At 36.5% G+C, this 15,619-nt stretch overlaps 2 protein-coding genes across 2 annotated transcripts in view; both read right to left on the bottom strand.

The window, feature by feature from the left end:
* LOC106082409 (transcription-associated protein 1) overlaps nucleotides 1-4,294 on the bottom strand; it is a 30,181-nt gene extending 25,887 nt beyond the window's left edge. Inside the window, exons 1-6 of the mRNA XM_013244899.2 lie at nucleotides 3,946-4,294; nucleotides 3,673-3,858; nucleotides 3,409-3,603; nucleotides 3,171-3,337; nucleotides 2,861-3,096; nucleotides 2,170-2,542 (exon numbers count right to left, since the gene is read on the bottom strand). Of these exons, the coding sequence (XP_013100353.2) occupies nucleotides 2,170-2,542; nucleotides 2,861-3,096; nucleotides 3,171-3,337; nucleotides 3,409-3,603; nucleotides 3,673-3,858; nucleotides 3,946-4,182 (1,394 nt within the window). The 5' untranslated portion in view covers nucleotides 4,183-4,294. The remainder of the gene's footprint in view (nucleotides 1-2,169; nucleotides 2,543-2,860; nucleotides 3,097-3,170; nucleotides 3,338-3,408; nucleotides 3,604-3,672; nucleotides 3,859-3,945) is intronic.
* A 1,947-nt stretch (nucleotides 4,295-6,241) lies between these two features.
* On the bottom strand, nucleotides 6,242-9,629 carry LOC106082392 (deubiquitinase DESI2). Its single transcript, XM_013244862.2, has 5 exons — nucleotides 9,495-9,629; nucleotides 9,069-9,296; nucleotides 8,919-8,999; nucleotides 6,702-6,790; nucleotides 6,242-6,633 (listed from the first exon to the last, which is right to left on the bottom strand). The coding sequence occupies exons 1-5, from the start codon at nucleotides 9,627-9,629 to the stop codon at nucleotides 6,552-6,554; spliced, it is 615 nt and encodes a 204-aa protein (XP_013100316.1). The 3' UTR covers nucleotides 6,242-6,551.
* Between the last annotated feature and the right edge of the window lie 5,990 nt (nucleotides 9,630-15,619).

Raw genomic sequence — 15,619 nt, 5'->3', positions numbered from 1 at the left:
GACTTCTTGGGCCACCAGAGGATGCAATTCTTATCTGATTTGGCTTAAATTTTGCATAAAGTATTTTGTTGTGACATCCAACAACTGCGATAAATATGGTTCAGATCGGTGCATAACCTGATATAGCTGCCATATAAACCGATCTGGGATCTTGGCTATTTAAGCCTCTATAGGGCGCAATTCTTATCCAATTTTGCTGAAATTTTGTACAACGACTTCTTCCATGACCTTCAACATACGTGTCTAATATGGTCTTAATCGATTTATAGCCTGATACAGCTCCCATATAAACCGATCTCTCGATAATGCTTTTTGAGCTCCTACAAGGAGCAATTCTTACCCGAATGGACTGAAATACTACCCAATGACGTCTACTATGATCTTTAACGTTCAATTCACTTATGGTTCCAATCGGACTATAACTTGTTTATATCTACAATAGCATGGATCGACAAATTCGATCCATGGTGGAGGGTATAAAAGATTCGGCCTGGCCTAACTTAGCACGCTCTTACTTGTTTCTTCTACTATTCTTTTTGCTGTCATACAACTCATTATGGTTCACCTTTATCCATTTTTTTCGCCTTCTTTTTTTTAATAGGGCGAACACAATGCACCTAAGGTCTGCAGCATATTTCAAAACAAGAGCCCGTACACTCGGCGATTGGTTATTTGGACCGGGACGATCTTGCTCGTCAAGAGGAGTTTACCAAGAATCGCTTCCACTACAATTGTACTACCACATAATAACACCCCAGCAGAGGATATCTATGAGTGAGTTCACAGATTGTGGATAGAGAAATGCTCCATATGGTGTAGCTGCAACTGTAGTCGCGGACAATCAGCAGTATCGATAGAGAGTCTCAGTGAGAGGTCATACGGCATCGACTCTTGCTTAAAACCCAGTTCCTGTTATGCTCGATATGACAGGACGAGTTTTTTTTAATTACCAATGGCCATACCGTTTCCGCGGCAATCGATCCTATGGATCGGAACAAGCTTGATCACCTATGGAGCTTGACAAATGTTCAAATCACTATTCTCTCGGCATTACTTGACATTATTAGTAAATACATGAAAAATATCTTTATGTTAAAGGACCAAAACAATCTTCAAGACTACAAATCTCTTCGTGTAAAGAGACCATTACATTGCTAACGGGACTTTGGGCTTTTTCTTATAACCTAGCTTTTAAGACGTTAAGTGAAAGCTACACTTCACATTAGATTTTCGTTGGTGACTTGGTGTGTTCGGTGTGGCGTCCTCGTTGTTATTCCATTCGTTTAGTGTTGTTACAGTTGTTGTTGTTGTTTTAGCAGTGTGTTATCGGCAGCCCTTGCCGATGAAGAACTCCATCGGGTCAATGCGGTATGTACAACCGGCTGCCATGGAACTGTCAGTTGTTACAGTTACACATAACTGTGTTTTCGTTTAACTGGCCGTGAGGCAATAGTATGATGGAGTTTTTAAAAATCGTTGAAGTTAATCTATGTAGTAGTTGTTGTTGATGTAGCCAGAATTTCATGTGAAAGTGGCAATCTTTGTCGAGCTCCTGCAGGTGAGCAAGCTCTTTCCGGTCCAAAGAACCGATCGGCGCGGAAATAGGTAGGCCATTGGTTATTTAAAGGCGCCAATAACTCGCCTTGTCATATCGAACATCATAGGCACTTAGTATTTGTGTAGGAGCCGGTGTCGACCGGCCTCTCACTTGGAGCTCAAAGTTTCAGCCTGCGTGGTGCTCACAGCTTTTCCGTGCGGTGTATGTAGTTACACATAACTGTGTATTCTCGCGGTTTTATTTTTTTTTTGTTGTGGATATTATTCAATCGGTGTTTAGATATTAATTTATAGTGCGGATATCAAGCGATTAATCGATACCCAGGAGTTTGAACATTAATTTATAGCGAGAACATTTACCAATGAACTGGATAGCATTTGGATTTTAATTATTAACTGGATGGATTAAACCATGGCATTTGGACATTAATATGTAGCGAGAACATTAACCAATAAACTGGATACCCTAACATTTGGATTTTAATTTATTAACTGGATACGCTGGCAGTATGTGAGTCAGTAGACTCCGCCAACTAATCAATAGTTCAAAAAAAGTGGAAACTAGCATACAAAATTATTATGAAAGTATTTGTTGTTTTGCTATTTACTTACAATCTTTGTGTTATTGTGGGCAGCGTTATTTTGGCAATTGTTTGAAATTTATACACAAAAACCTTCAACAAGGTTGTTAGCAAATTCCTGGCCTTCAGGGGTTCCTCTTCACTGTGATGTCTTACACAATCCACTAAATTTAACAAAAGTTTACATGACATTGTTTGTATGCTGGTGGCCAAGGATTCATCGTGAACATTTTTCGAAAAAAGTTTTATGGCCTTTTCCAAAACATCCAAACTTAAACTCTGGCGTACATGATGGGCCAAATCGGCCAAAGTTGAATAGGCCAAGGGGCGTATTGAGTCCAAGGTAACACCTTTGCCAATAAGCAAATCCTCATCGAATAAACGTTCAATAGAGGATATGAATTCTGAAAAATATATATAAAATTTTAAATTAACATTTTAGAAAAAAAAACTTGAGTAAAAATTCTGCATTTGTAAGTTGTATCCTCTTTCACAAAGTCGAAGGCAGTGTTGCACATGCTTCTATGCTATCTGACTCCAGTTTGCCCATGAGCATTTCATTAAGGTATAGCGGGGATTCTTCTCTCATAGCAATAAGAACTGGTCAATTCAAGTTTTTTTAGCTCAGTGTGTTAAACTTCTCAACTAAGTTGAGTCGCCCTGCGGCGCGCATTTATTCCTCAGGAGGGAGCTTCTTCATCATTGAGCAATTCCACACTTACTTTGTCTTAAATCTGTAGCAAAGATATGACGTGCAGCTATTAATAGCTCCTTTCTTAGATGGGCTGCTTCTTTGGGACACAAATGCATCAGACTTAAGATGCCACTACACACTGAAGCCGAGTGATTCATAATATTTTCTTGAAATAATCGCACAATATAGGCTAGGAATGATAGGGTTTTTATTTGGGCGCCCATAAAATCGATAAAAATTTCTTTATTAAAGAATTGGGAATTTCTAAAAAAAAATGGATAAAATATAAACATTTAATTGCAAGCTATTAAAAAGGCAACAACAACAACAATAAATACCTGTGTATTGTAGAAGGTTGCAGATTTATGGTGGTCATGATCAATGGCACAAAATCTGAAACTTCTTGGTACACTGCATTTTTGTAGATTTGATACATTAAAACCACTATAATGGGTAACTCTTGCAATACCCTCAGGGATAACATGCCACGGGGAAGCAAATTGTACTAGTAGAGAAATAATTAAGACATTCATATAAACTCATACAACAATCCATTTTAAAGCAAGTTGTACTCACCATTTGAAATGTAACTGGGTCTGTGGGATTTTCAATGTGTATGGATTTAATGACATATGTTTCGGATAACAATTGTTCCATATTTAGTTCTTTAAGATCTTTGATTTTGATCTGTTGTGTGGGTTCGAAAATTTTGTTCATATGATTGGGCAATTCGGTATAGATTTTCTTAACCAAAGCCAGAAATTGTTGTACCTGGGCAAAAGGAATGGAGAATCATGTTTTTATTTTGATTGAGAATCCAGCCACACATAATGAACTTACCTCATTGTTAAATGATGGTCGAAAATTTTTGTGCAATTCAATGATAATACGAAGACACACCAACACATTCTCCTCATTGTCAATTTGCAGTATGTTAAGCATCAAGGATATTATGGATTTGACATGCTGTCTTAGATTCTCACTTAGGGGAAGGCGATGTATCATTTCCAAGATAAGTTTACGCACCTAATACAAAAAAGACAGACATTTTGTTTAAAATGATTTTGAGGAGGAGGGGGCAGGTTAGGTTTTGGTAAACTTTTCTCCACCAACCTGATGTGCTTGATATTCCTGTATGAATTGTGGCTCCCCATCTTGCAAAAAGTGCATAAACGCCTTCAGAGAGTGCTCCAAAAACGATGGATATGATGAACTTTGCACAACCACCTCAAAATGTTCACTTAGTTCCTGGGCCGCTCTGAGTTTCTTGTCATCGGTGGCTTTGCTATCAGCCAGTATAGTAACATAACTTCGAAAAGTGTTTAGTTGAAAATTTTCACTATGTGCCATGTTGGGAAAACATTAACTTTTTCCTTGTTTAATTTCACCAAACTTTGCAATTCTTTGGATAACTTTTTCCTTTTTCTAATCTTTAGAGCGGCAGTATACAATTTGATGTAAACAACAAACTAAAATCCAAATTTGCAATGTTAGCGATGGCAAATGTAGATTTTGATATGGTACCAAAATAAGTACTTTCTCCCAAAGAAAAATACCTTAAAAACATACAAAATTCTTTTATTGTATGGTTGTGGTTTGTTGGTTGCTAACAGAAAACAACAAAAAAATTTGTTTCATTCATGTTTTCATAAATATTTTGTGGTGGGGTTTACTTACATGCTTAAACAAAGGCTGGTAAAGAAAATTGTGTACAATTGACTTACTCATCACTAATCAATGTGCTAGTTAAAAGCCGGCTGGAATGACGGCGTTCAATTATTGTGCATGCGGCCTCAATTGTATTTTGCTAGTCAGCTGATAAAATACTTAAGTTCGATGTCAAGGCGTATTTAAAAAGGTGGCCTCACGTGAACAGCTGTTTACAGCCGGCCCAGTTTGACGGTATTAAGTTGTAAGATTTTTGTTTGTATTCTCATTGTTGTTATCTTCTTTCTCGCAAATTCTCTGCTCATGTACGCACACGTATACACACGCACACAATTTTTTTTGTGTGCGCCATCTATCAGCTTAACGGCAAGATGGCGGATTGCACCATATGATTTGTGGTTGTTGTATAAATGAGACCAGCTTTAATTGTTTCGCCATGCCCTTAGGGTTGGTATTCTATTCTGCTTTCGGAATAGTAGCAGAAATCTTTAATTGTTGTCTCACGCGAACAGCTGTAGCAGCCAGCCAGGTTAGACGGTTAAGATGACAGATTTTTGTTTGCGTACTCTGTTTTGTTATCATTCTCGCATTTTCTCTGCTCATGTATACACACACGCACACGAATTTCTTTGTGTGTTGATAAAACGTCGATCAGCTTAATTGCAAGGTGGCGGATTGCACCATATAATTTGTGGTTGTTGTATAAATGAGACCACCTTTAATTGTTTCGCCATGGCCATTAACGTAAACAATGCATTTATATATTTCACATATTTTTAGCTTAAACCCCGTTTACACTGCTCTTCAAATTCGGATTTAATGGCTCGATCACCTGTTTACCCTTTATAAAATCGGCTGACGAGAGCCTTAAATCCGGATTTAATGAGCAGTGTAAACGGGGTTTTATTCGGTTCACGTGAAAAGTCGAATAGAGTACCAATCCTTAAGCGTTGAGCTGTGATGTGTTTTTTTTACGTACATAAAATCCCGTTTACACTGCTCTTTGAATTCGGGTTTAATGACTCGATCATCTGTTTTCCCTTTACAAAATCAGCTGACGAGAGCCTTAAATTCGGATTTAATAAGCAGTGTAAACGAGGTTTTAAACAAAACTCACTACTATAGAGCGAACATATCATTAAAGAAATAGGGAAGGCTTTTTTCACCATGAAATGTTCATTGATTAAGGTTTGATTTATTGCCGAGCAGGAACCAATATCTGCAAGGCGATATCCTGTCAATATTCGAACCTAAACGTCCAAAATTTTTTTTTACTTCAATTTTATTTTTCCAGTGTGTCAGTGTATGTTGGCATTCTTGCTGTTTATGATATGTTAGATATTAGATATCAACCTTTTTGTATCTTTTACCGTTATAACCGAACGTTAACTAATTCACGTGAAACCGTTATTTCTTCATACGATAGTTATAAAAGTTTTTAAACAAAAAACAAATTCAATAAATTTGCATACAAAAGACAAAGATTGTTGCACACCACAACCGTATAACCAGCACGCCATAACTGTGAGCACCACACAGGCTACAAAATTTCTCCAATCCCATGGTTGTACGTACCGTACTGACCCGATGGAGTTTTTCATCGGCCAGGGCTGCCGCCTCAGTAACCAACACACTGCTACAACAACAACAACTGAAGTTTCGGCAAATTTACTTTCCATATCTTCAGCAAACAAACCCATCATCAAAATAATGATACGAACTAAAACAAACAAAAAGTATATTGTATTAACTTTAATTTTTTCTTAGTGTTAATATATTCTATTATCATCGTTTATCATTTTCGTTAATTAATCATCAAATTATTTTTGTTTTGTTTTTCTTTTCTTTTTTCTTTATACTAAAATTATATGAGTTTTTTGTGGTTTTGTTATTTTTTCATTCATTCATTTTGAAATAAGACAAAAAAAAAGGTAAAAATTAAAATTTTATGAATATATATATGTATGTGTGATTTGTATGTATGTATGTATATAGTACAAATTGGTGCATTGATTCGATTATGAAGTAGAATGGCCATGTTAGGCCCTATCTCAAAGGGGACTGTTTTCGGAATCATCACGCTCCTGAATAGCGGTTATGCTCTGTTGTAAGGCATTCGGAGTCAGCCATTCTCTGAAAATGGAAAAATTTTCAATTTTGATTTATTTAAAAATCTGCTATGGGACTTTTTGGGGACTCACTTTGGCAAGCATCTTTGTAAAAAAGGTACACATGAACTGAAATGGGCTAAACGATTTACCCAACTGGGAATTTCTTGGCCGCAAAGGATCTGAAAAATATAAAGAATAAAGAAATTAAATTATATTGTATTTTATCAATTGAATCCATTTATATATAAAGCAAAAAAGCAACTTTTCCTACTAAAATTGCTTAAAAAAGTCAAGTGGGTCCCATAGAAATAAAATTTTGCCAAAAAAAATTCCTATAGAAATGAAATTTTGACAAAATTTCCTATAGAAATAAAATTTTGACAAAATTTCTTATAGAAATGAAGTTTCCTATGGAAATGAAATTTTGACAAAATTTCCTATAGAAATGAAATTTAGACAAAATTTCCTATAGAAATGAAATTTAGACAAAATTTCCTATAGAAATGAAATTTTGACAAAATTTCCTATAGAAATGAAATTTTGACAAAATTTCCTATAGAAATGAAATTTCAACAAAATTTCCTATAGAAATTAAACTTTGACAAATTTTCCTATAGAAATGAAATTTTGACAAAATTTCCTATAGAAATGAAATTTTGACAAAATTTCCTATAGAAATGAAATTTTGACAAAATTTCCTATAGAAATGCAATTTTGACAAAATTTCCTATAGAAATGAAATTTTGACAATATTTCCTATAGAAATGAAATTTTGACAAAATTTCCTATAGAAATGAAATTTTGACAAAATTTTCTATAGAAATGAAATTTTGACAAAATTTCCTATAAAAATGGAATTTTGACAAAATTTCCTATAAAAATGGAATTTTGACAAAATTTCCTATAAAAATAAAATTTTATCTAAATTTCCTTAGAAATGAAAGGTTGCGCATAGTAAAATGCTTCATACGGAGTTGCTGCAATTGCAGTCGCGGTCAATCAGTGGTATCGAGTGGCGTGTCTCAGTGAGAGGCCAACAGGTTCCTCTGTCCCTATCCCAAGTTCTAGCCCACAGCGACTTCAGTGCATTTTTCTTGAGTTTCCTGGCTGTCTACGATATAGCAGAATGACACTGACGAGGAAGAGGAGAATGACGAGGGTGACCCCTATGGTTTTTGAGTGATTTTAAGTCGCAATTCATTACCCATCAAAATCGATTTCTAGCTCCATAAAACTTCTTTCTGCTTTTGCCCCTTACCAAAATAAAATAGCGATGTGTGTTACAGGTTGGCAAAGGCCCTGTGACCCAGTGTTTCACGAAACAGGATGTCACTTAAGCTGATAGCAGTCTGTTAGGAGTCTTTGACATTGCCCTGGACAGAGAGACAGACAGACAGGATAATGAGCGAACACATAATTCCGTGATAATTCCCTGGATACACTCTAGGCACTCAGTACTCTCGACATTCTGGAATATTGTGGAAGAGCTCAGAATTGCCTGATTAGACAATGTTCTCACAGCCAAGAGTTGCTCCATGGTTCTCCAGGTTCCTCACTTTTTCGACTTGTGCGAACATACATGTGTATTTATTACACCAATCTATGTTGGAGGCCACCCTAGCGCAGAGGATAGTATGTGCGCCTATGACGCTGAATGTCTGGTTTCGAATCTTGGCAAGACCATCAGAAAAATTTTCAGCGGTGTTTATCCCCTCCTAATGCTGGCGACATTTGTGAGGTACTTTGCCATGTAAAAACTTCTCCCTAAAGACGTGTCGTTCGGCGTCACGCCGTTCGGACTCGGCTATAAAAAGGAGTTTCCATCATTGAGCTTAAAATTGAATAGGACTCAATGATTTGTGAGAAGTTTGCCCCACATTTAACGTATTTTTACTTTATTAGATTTAGTTATTTATCCATGGAACTATTTTCTAGCTAACCCTTTGACGACTTTCAGTTTCATGTTGACACTAGCCTAAGTTAGAATGTCGATAAATGTATGCAAATGGAAATTTGTCTATGAACATTCCAATAAGGAATAATGACAAACTTCTTGATAAATGTAAGTTTTCATAGAACATTCTATACATCCATAAAATCTATTGTGAATAAATATCTATTGTCAATAAAATCCTATTGTGAATGGGAATATATAATCAACAACATCCTATTGTGAATAAAAATATAGCAAAGTGACTAATCGACAAATCTTCAAACTTTTATCTTTGTCAACAAAGTATTTCCCAATTTTTATAGTATATTTCAACAGTTTTTTTCATCAACATTTTAAAAGCGTTATCAACTTACCTGAGTAAGTGCACTGGAGAAATGATTGCAATTATTGTTCATTAAATGATAACGATCACCTCTGAATTGATTTCCCAACTCCTAAAGAACAAAAACATTTCAAACGGGGTTATCTCAAGAATATTGAACCAGGACAAGTTAACTACTAACCTCTACAATACGACGGACTTCCTGATACGTGAAATCTGTACATCCTATTTGTATACTTTGTCTGAATTGAAACTGATCGCCCAGTTCATCATGGTCCCGCGGTGTTATCTCAAATACTCCAGTGAAGGGAAAGGGATGACCTCCATAGGCGAATTCTGTGCCAAAAACTTCTACGCCCGAATGAAAAACCCCCAGACCAATTGAAGTTGTGTACTCGTTAATCCAATACTGGAAATGAGAAGAAAAATAGAACAGAACAGAAAAGAAACAAAACAAGCGAATAATTAATTACCTTCATACCACTCATTCATTCATTCATATATCCATTCATACACTCATTCCGTGCATAAGGAAGCTGTGGCACGCAGCCCCATATCAAACTTATTACATGCCACCACTACTACTACTACAACTATTTACACTTACCATATCGTATACATTTAAGATGACGGGTTCCCGGTTGCCAGTATTGGAGGGCAGCAATTCATCATTCCCACTGTCTTTCGATATGCCCAAACAACTGGGAAACGGTAAGTTGCAAGGAAGACCGTTCGAAAACATCTCGCATTAATATTTGCTAGCTGTAAGAAAAATATGGTTTAAGAAAAACACACACAAAAAAAAAACAAATACAACACAAAAGGGGAATGAGTTGTGTGGAGCCCTCATTTGTAACATATTTTCCCACATATATGTACATATGTATGTTTGCATGTACATATATATGTGTGTGTTTATTTCTGGCTTCACGCTTTCAAGTGTATGATGAAAAAAAAAATCGATGTAAAATGATAAATTATTGTTGTATATTTTTATTGTTGTTATTATTATGTATGTGCGTACTCCTTACGACTTGATGACACCAAAGTCATCATTGAATGAGCGTAACCACCTTTTTTCCAATGAATAAATGACAATATTTGATGCCAGTCTATTTTCTTATTATTGGATACATTTGCGGCTATAAAGAGTGTGTTGTGGCCCCCGTCTTATGTTATCTTCCACAGCAGCCACTTGCTAATTTTTGCCTATTTATATCGTTTTATCTGCGAGATTTAGATTTATTTTTAACTTTTTCCGTAAATCAACAAATTAGAGTATTATAAGCTTATTTATTCGTTCTTCTTTCTCCGTATGTTGCAAATTGATTATTTATGTGTGATTTATTTGTTGGTACACTAAACACTTTACACGGACAACACCACAAACAACAACACCATCAAAACTTTAAGAATATCGAACTTTTTTTCTTATTGGCTTTGCTGCATACCTTATGAAAATAATTTTACTTTAAAAATAACAAACAACTGATTTAGAATCACTATTGATATATGTGTAGAAGTAATGATTAATAATTATTCAACTTGTTTTAATATCATCCAAATTTCTTGTTATTTTTTTTTATGTATCATGTATCACTAAAAACTTAAATGTCACATAAAATGTTTTTGTTTCAATCATGGCAACGAATGGAGCATTTGATGTATGTCGCCTGTCAAAGTAGTCATTGCGAAGTTATTCGGTGGTTAAGGTTTCTAGACAAATTGTACAATAAGTTGAAAGTAAACGATAAACTTAATGGGTCGTTTACACATGCCAAATTATTTGTCCAATTAATATTTGATTAAAAATATTCATGGCGAAACAATAAAGGTGGTCTCATTTGTACAACAACCATATATCATATGGAGCAATCCGCCTTCTTGTCATCAAGCTGATCGACGTTTTGCCAAAACTACACACAAAAGTAATTTGTATGCGTGTGCGTAAATGAGTACAGAATATGAGAGAAAGAAGATAACAACAAAGAGAATGCAAACTAAAATCTGACATTTTAACACCGTCAAACCTGGCCGGCTGTTAACAGTTGTTCGCGCGAGACCACCTTATTAAATCCGCCTTGAAAAATATGTATGCATCTTTTTATTATTGAGGCGTGGGCTGGCGCTTGGGTTTCAGGGTGGCAAAAGCCTTGTGGTCGAATATTTTGCAGAACACACTGCTGATAGGAGACATGGCCATTGCAAGTCATCGACGCCGCGCAGGACAAAGGGATAGGCGGATCACACTTTGCCGTAGCGACAAGTCATCCAATGCTGTGCCCAGACGGAATCTATACACTGACGCTGAAGAATTTGGATGTACCATTCCTGAAAAATTGACGGAGTGATTCCGCTATTGAAGCCTATAAATGTCCAGAGTAAAGAGAGTCGTACAGATCGATCTCCGTTCTCTCGCCATTGACCAAGACACTTGAGGGACTTCTCCTGGCGAAACAAGTTGGAAATTTTACTTTTGCTGAGCAGCAACTCGGATTACCCACTCCGTGTGTGTATGCCAACCAGCAACCCTGAGACACATATTTAAGTGTTCGAGTGTACCTGAAAGGGTACAATTTCGGAAGCATACCGCGTTGTCGATTTGTTTGAGGAAATTCCTTCGAGATACATTTGAAAGATCACCAACGACGATGAAGAATCGTCTCCCTCTGATGAAGAGCTGGTGTCTGTGCCAGATAAATCCCTAATTTTCGAGAGAGTAAAATCCCTTCCCACAATTTCGATCACAATGGCACAGATCTCGGTCTGAAATACCGTGCACTCGTCGAGATACCGATCACCTCATCCTAATTTTGCAGCCATTAGTGAGGCCGAGCACTCAACGTCCTTAAATACAGAATCCGCCGTCCAATTTATTTATGGTCGGGAAATCGAATCTTGAAGATCCTATCTGAAAACCATATCGGTTACAGTTCGTCTGAGACCTTCCTCAGCGTCTACAAACCCAAAGATTTAAATAGGGCTGCATGCGTCCTTCTTCAGCTTGCCGAATTTCCTTAGCCTGAGTGCAACATTGACAGCACAGGTCTGAAAATACATCTCAATGGGTTGCATATTCAGCGTGTCTTCCTAACAAGGTTACACTTTCGGAATCATACCGCCTTGTCGATATGTTTGAGGAGATCCCTTCGCAATAGCTTTGAAAGATCACCAAGATCGATGAAGAACCGTCTACACTGTGCCACATAAATTAAAAATTTTTCACGGCTGTAGGATCCCTTCCCACATATATATATAAAAAAGGAGGCTTCTTATCATAGTTCTAAAACTTGATTCGGACAGCATATTATATGAGAAGTTTGCCCCCGCTCCCTAATAGAATGTTCATGGATAAATTTACGTTTGCAATCTAGCCATAAAAAGGTCTACCGCTTTGCTGTCGCTGGCTAGAACAGACGTCTCAGTCATGGTGTCCGTCATGACAGGCCACTGTCTCATCGGAAAACATGCTGACAGACTGAAGGTTGCCAGTAACGACTTTTGCCGAAGCTGTGTGGACGTCGTTCATTAAAAGCGTGGAAAAAACCTTTTTCAACTTGGGCCAACATGATAAATAAAGGAATTTTTGTCGCATTCGCGTTGCATTTTCGTTAATTTTTTTTTATATAAATAACAATTTTTAGCAAATATCACTCTTTTACTTTTATTTTTCGTGATAACACTATACCAAAATTATGCTGGTGATAAAACATATGATGAGAGTGTTGACTATATGTCTTTTTATTGAAAAACAAGTAAAAGCGTGCTAAGTTCGGCCGGGCCGAATCTTATATACCCTCCACCATGGATCGCATTTGTCGGGTTCTTTTCCCGGCATCTCTTCTTAGACAAAAAAAGGATATAAGAAAAGATTTGCTCTGCTATTAGAGCGATATCAAGATATGGTCCGGTTTGGACCACAATTAAATTACATGTTGGAGACCTGTGTATACTGTCAACCAATTCGAATAAGAATTGCGCCCTTTGTGGGCTCAAGAAGTAAAATAGAGAGCCCGATTTATATGGGAGCTGTATCGGGCTATAGACAGATTCAGACCATAAAAAACACGTATGTTGATAGTCATGAGAGGATCTGTCGTACAAAATTTCAGGCAAATCGGATAATAATTGCGACCTCTAGAGGCTCAAGAAATTCAGATCCCAGATCGGTTTATATGACAGCTATATCAGGTTATGAACCGACTTGTACTATATTTGACATAGTTTTTGAAAGTAACAATAAAAAACGTCTTGCGAAATTTCAGCCAAATCGGATAGAAATTGCGCCCTCTAGAAGCTCAAAAAGTCAAGTCCCCACATCTGTTTATATGACAGCTAAATCAGGTAATGAACGGATTTGAACCATATTTGGCACAGTTGTTGGATATCATAACAAAATACTACGTGTCAAAATTCATTCAAATTGGATAAGAATTGCGCCCTCTAGAGGCTCAAGAAGTCAAGAACCAAGATCGGTTTATATGACAGCTATATAAGGTTATGGACCGATTTGAACCATACTTGGCACAGTTGTTGTATATCGCTACAAAACACGTGCAAAATTTCATTCCAATCGGATAAGAATTGCGCACTCTAGAGGTTCAAGAAGTCAAGACCCCAGATCGGTTTATATGACAGCTATATAAGGTTATGGACCGATTTGAACCATACTTGGCACAGTTGTTGGACATCGTAACAAAACACGTTGTGCAAAATTTCATTCCAATCAGATAAGAATTGCGCACTCTAGAGGCTCAAGAAGTCAAGACCCAAGATCGGTTTATATGGCAGCTATATCAAAACATGGACCGATATGGCTCATTTACAATACCAACCGACCTACACTAATAAGAAGTATTTGTGCAAAATTTCAAGCGGCTAGCTTTACTCCTTCGGAAGTTAGCGTGCTTTCGACAGACAGACGGACGGACAGACGGACGGACATGGCTAGATCGACATAAAATTTCACGACGATCAAGAAAATATATACTTTATGGGGTCTCAGATGAATATTTCGAGTAGTTACAATCAGAATGACGAAATTAGTATACCCCCCATCTTATGGTGGAGGGTATAAAAAACGCTCTTTTTATGGTTTCTACAATAAAGAAACAATGTTTTGTGAAAACATTCCACAGTGAATGTTCTGTCAAAAATGTTCTTTTTTCACATTTTTTGATTTGAAATGCCTTTGCCAACCTCTAAGAAAATTTCAAAACCAAAAATTTTTGTTAGTCGAATATCTTGGACACCCTAAAAGATATCCCACAAGGAGGCTGGTTTTTTGTAGGGTTTGCTTTCTTTTCGTGCGGTTTCCCTGCTTTTGGAATAAAAATTACCCAAATGCCCTTCCCTCCAACAGCTACCTACAGCGGTCAAAAAAAGTATTCATCATTAGCAAAATTGATAATAAATTCACTTATTTTGGGTAATTGAAGAAAATTTAAAGTAAACAAATAATGCAGTTTTATGCAATAGTTTATTTTTCGTAATATGTTTTAAAATAAATTCAAAAAATAAATTTAATTAGCGCAAAAAATTCAATTTTATATAATAACACCAAAAACAGAACAAAAAAAGTATTCATCATTGATGTGCTATCATCAAAGTCAAATTCAAATATTATTTGGGAATCCCCCTTTTCTGTTTTATTTAGTAAAGGAGGCTTTGCCCTTGACAGCAAATATTTAATTTCATTGAAAATATAGTTTTTGTCAAAATGGGTCGTAAGCAAAACGAGGTTTCTGATGAGGTAAAAGTTTTGATAATAAAACACCACAGGAATGGTTTAACTCAAAAAACTATCAGTGAAATATTAAATAGACCACGATCTACTATACAATCCATCATCAGAAAGTGGACAGAAACGAAAACTGTTGACAATAAACCAAGATCTGGTCGACCAAAAGCACTTTCAGTTGGAGATGTGCGTTGGCTAGTGCGGCAAGTTCAGAAAACTCCGAAGACAAATGCGACCATTCTTCGTAAAAACACTATGGAATATTTAGGGAAGGAAGTTACTACACAAACAATTCAAAATACACTCAAAAGGCATAGTTACAGAGGAAGAACTGCACGTAAGAAGCCCTTTATAAATAAAATAAACCGAGTGAAAAGGCTAAACTTCGCAAAAATGTATGTAAAACAGCCCGAATCATTTTGGAAAACAGTCATTTTTGCATACGAGAGCAAGTTTAATCTTTTTGGGTGCGATGGAAAGGTCATAGTGTACAGAAAACCAAATACAGAGCTTGAAGAACGAAACACAGTTGCTACTGTAAAACATGGTGGAGGTGGTTTAATGGTTTGGGGGTGTATGGCGGCTTCAGGAGCGGGAAATCTTGAAATTATTAATGGAGTAATGGATCATAAGTATTACATTGACATTTTAAAGAGGAATTTAAAAGATAGTGCTGTAAAACTTGGGCTTGTTAATAACTTTCAATATTATCAAGATAATGACCCCAAACATTCTGCTTTAAATACCAAGATGTGGATGCTGTATAACTGCCCCAAAGTCATTAAAACTCCTCCTCAAAGTCCCGACTTGAACCCAATTGAACATCTTTGGGAACATCTCGAACGCAAATTGAGAACGCGCAATTTTTCGAGCAAGAGTCAAATGCAACAGGTGATAATGGAGGAATGGACTAATATAGACCAAAATATAACCTCTAAATTAGTCCAATCGATGTCTAACCGTTTAAAAGAAGTTATAAGACGCGGTGGTCG

The sequence above is a fragment of the Stomoxys calcitrans genome, chromosome 5 (assembly GCF_963082655.1).
Source record: "Stomoxys calcitrans chromosome 5, idStoCalc2.1, whole genome shotgun sequence".
Classification (NCBI taxonomy): domain Eukaryota; kingdom Metazoa; phylum Arthropoda; class Insecta; order Diptera; family Muscidae; genus Stomoxys; species Stomoxys calcitrans.
This window is presented reverse-complemented; position numbering and strand designations above follow the sequence as displayed.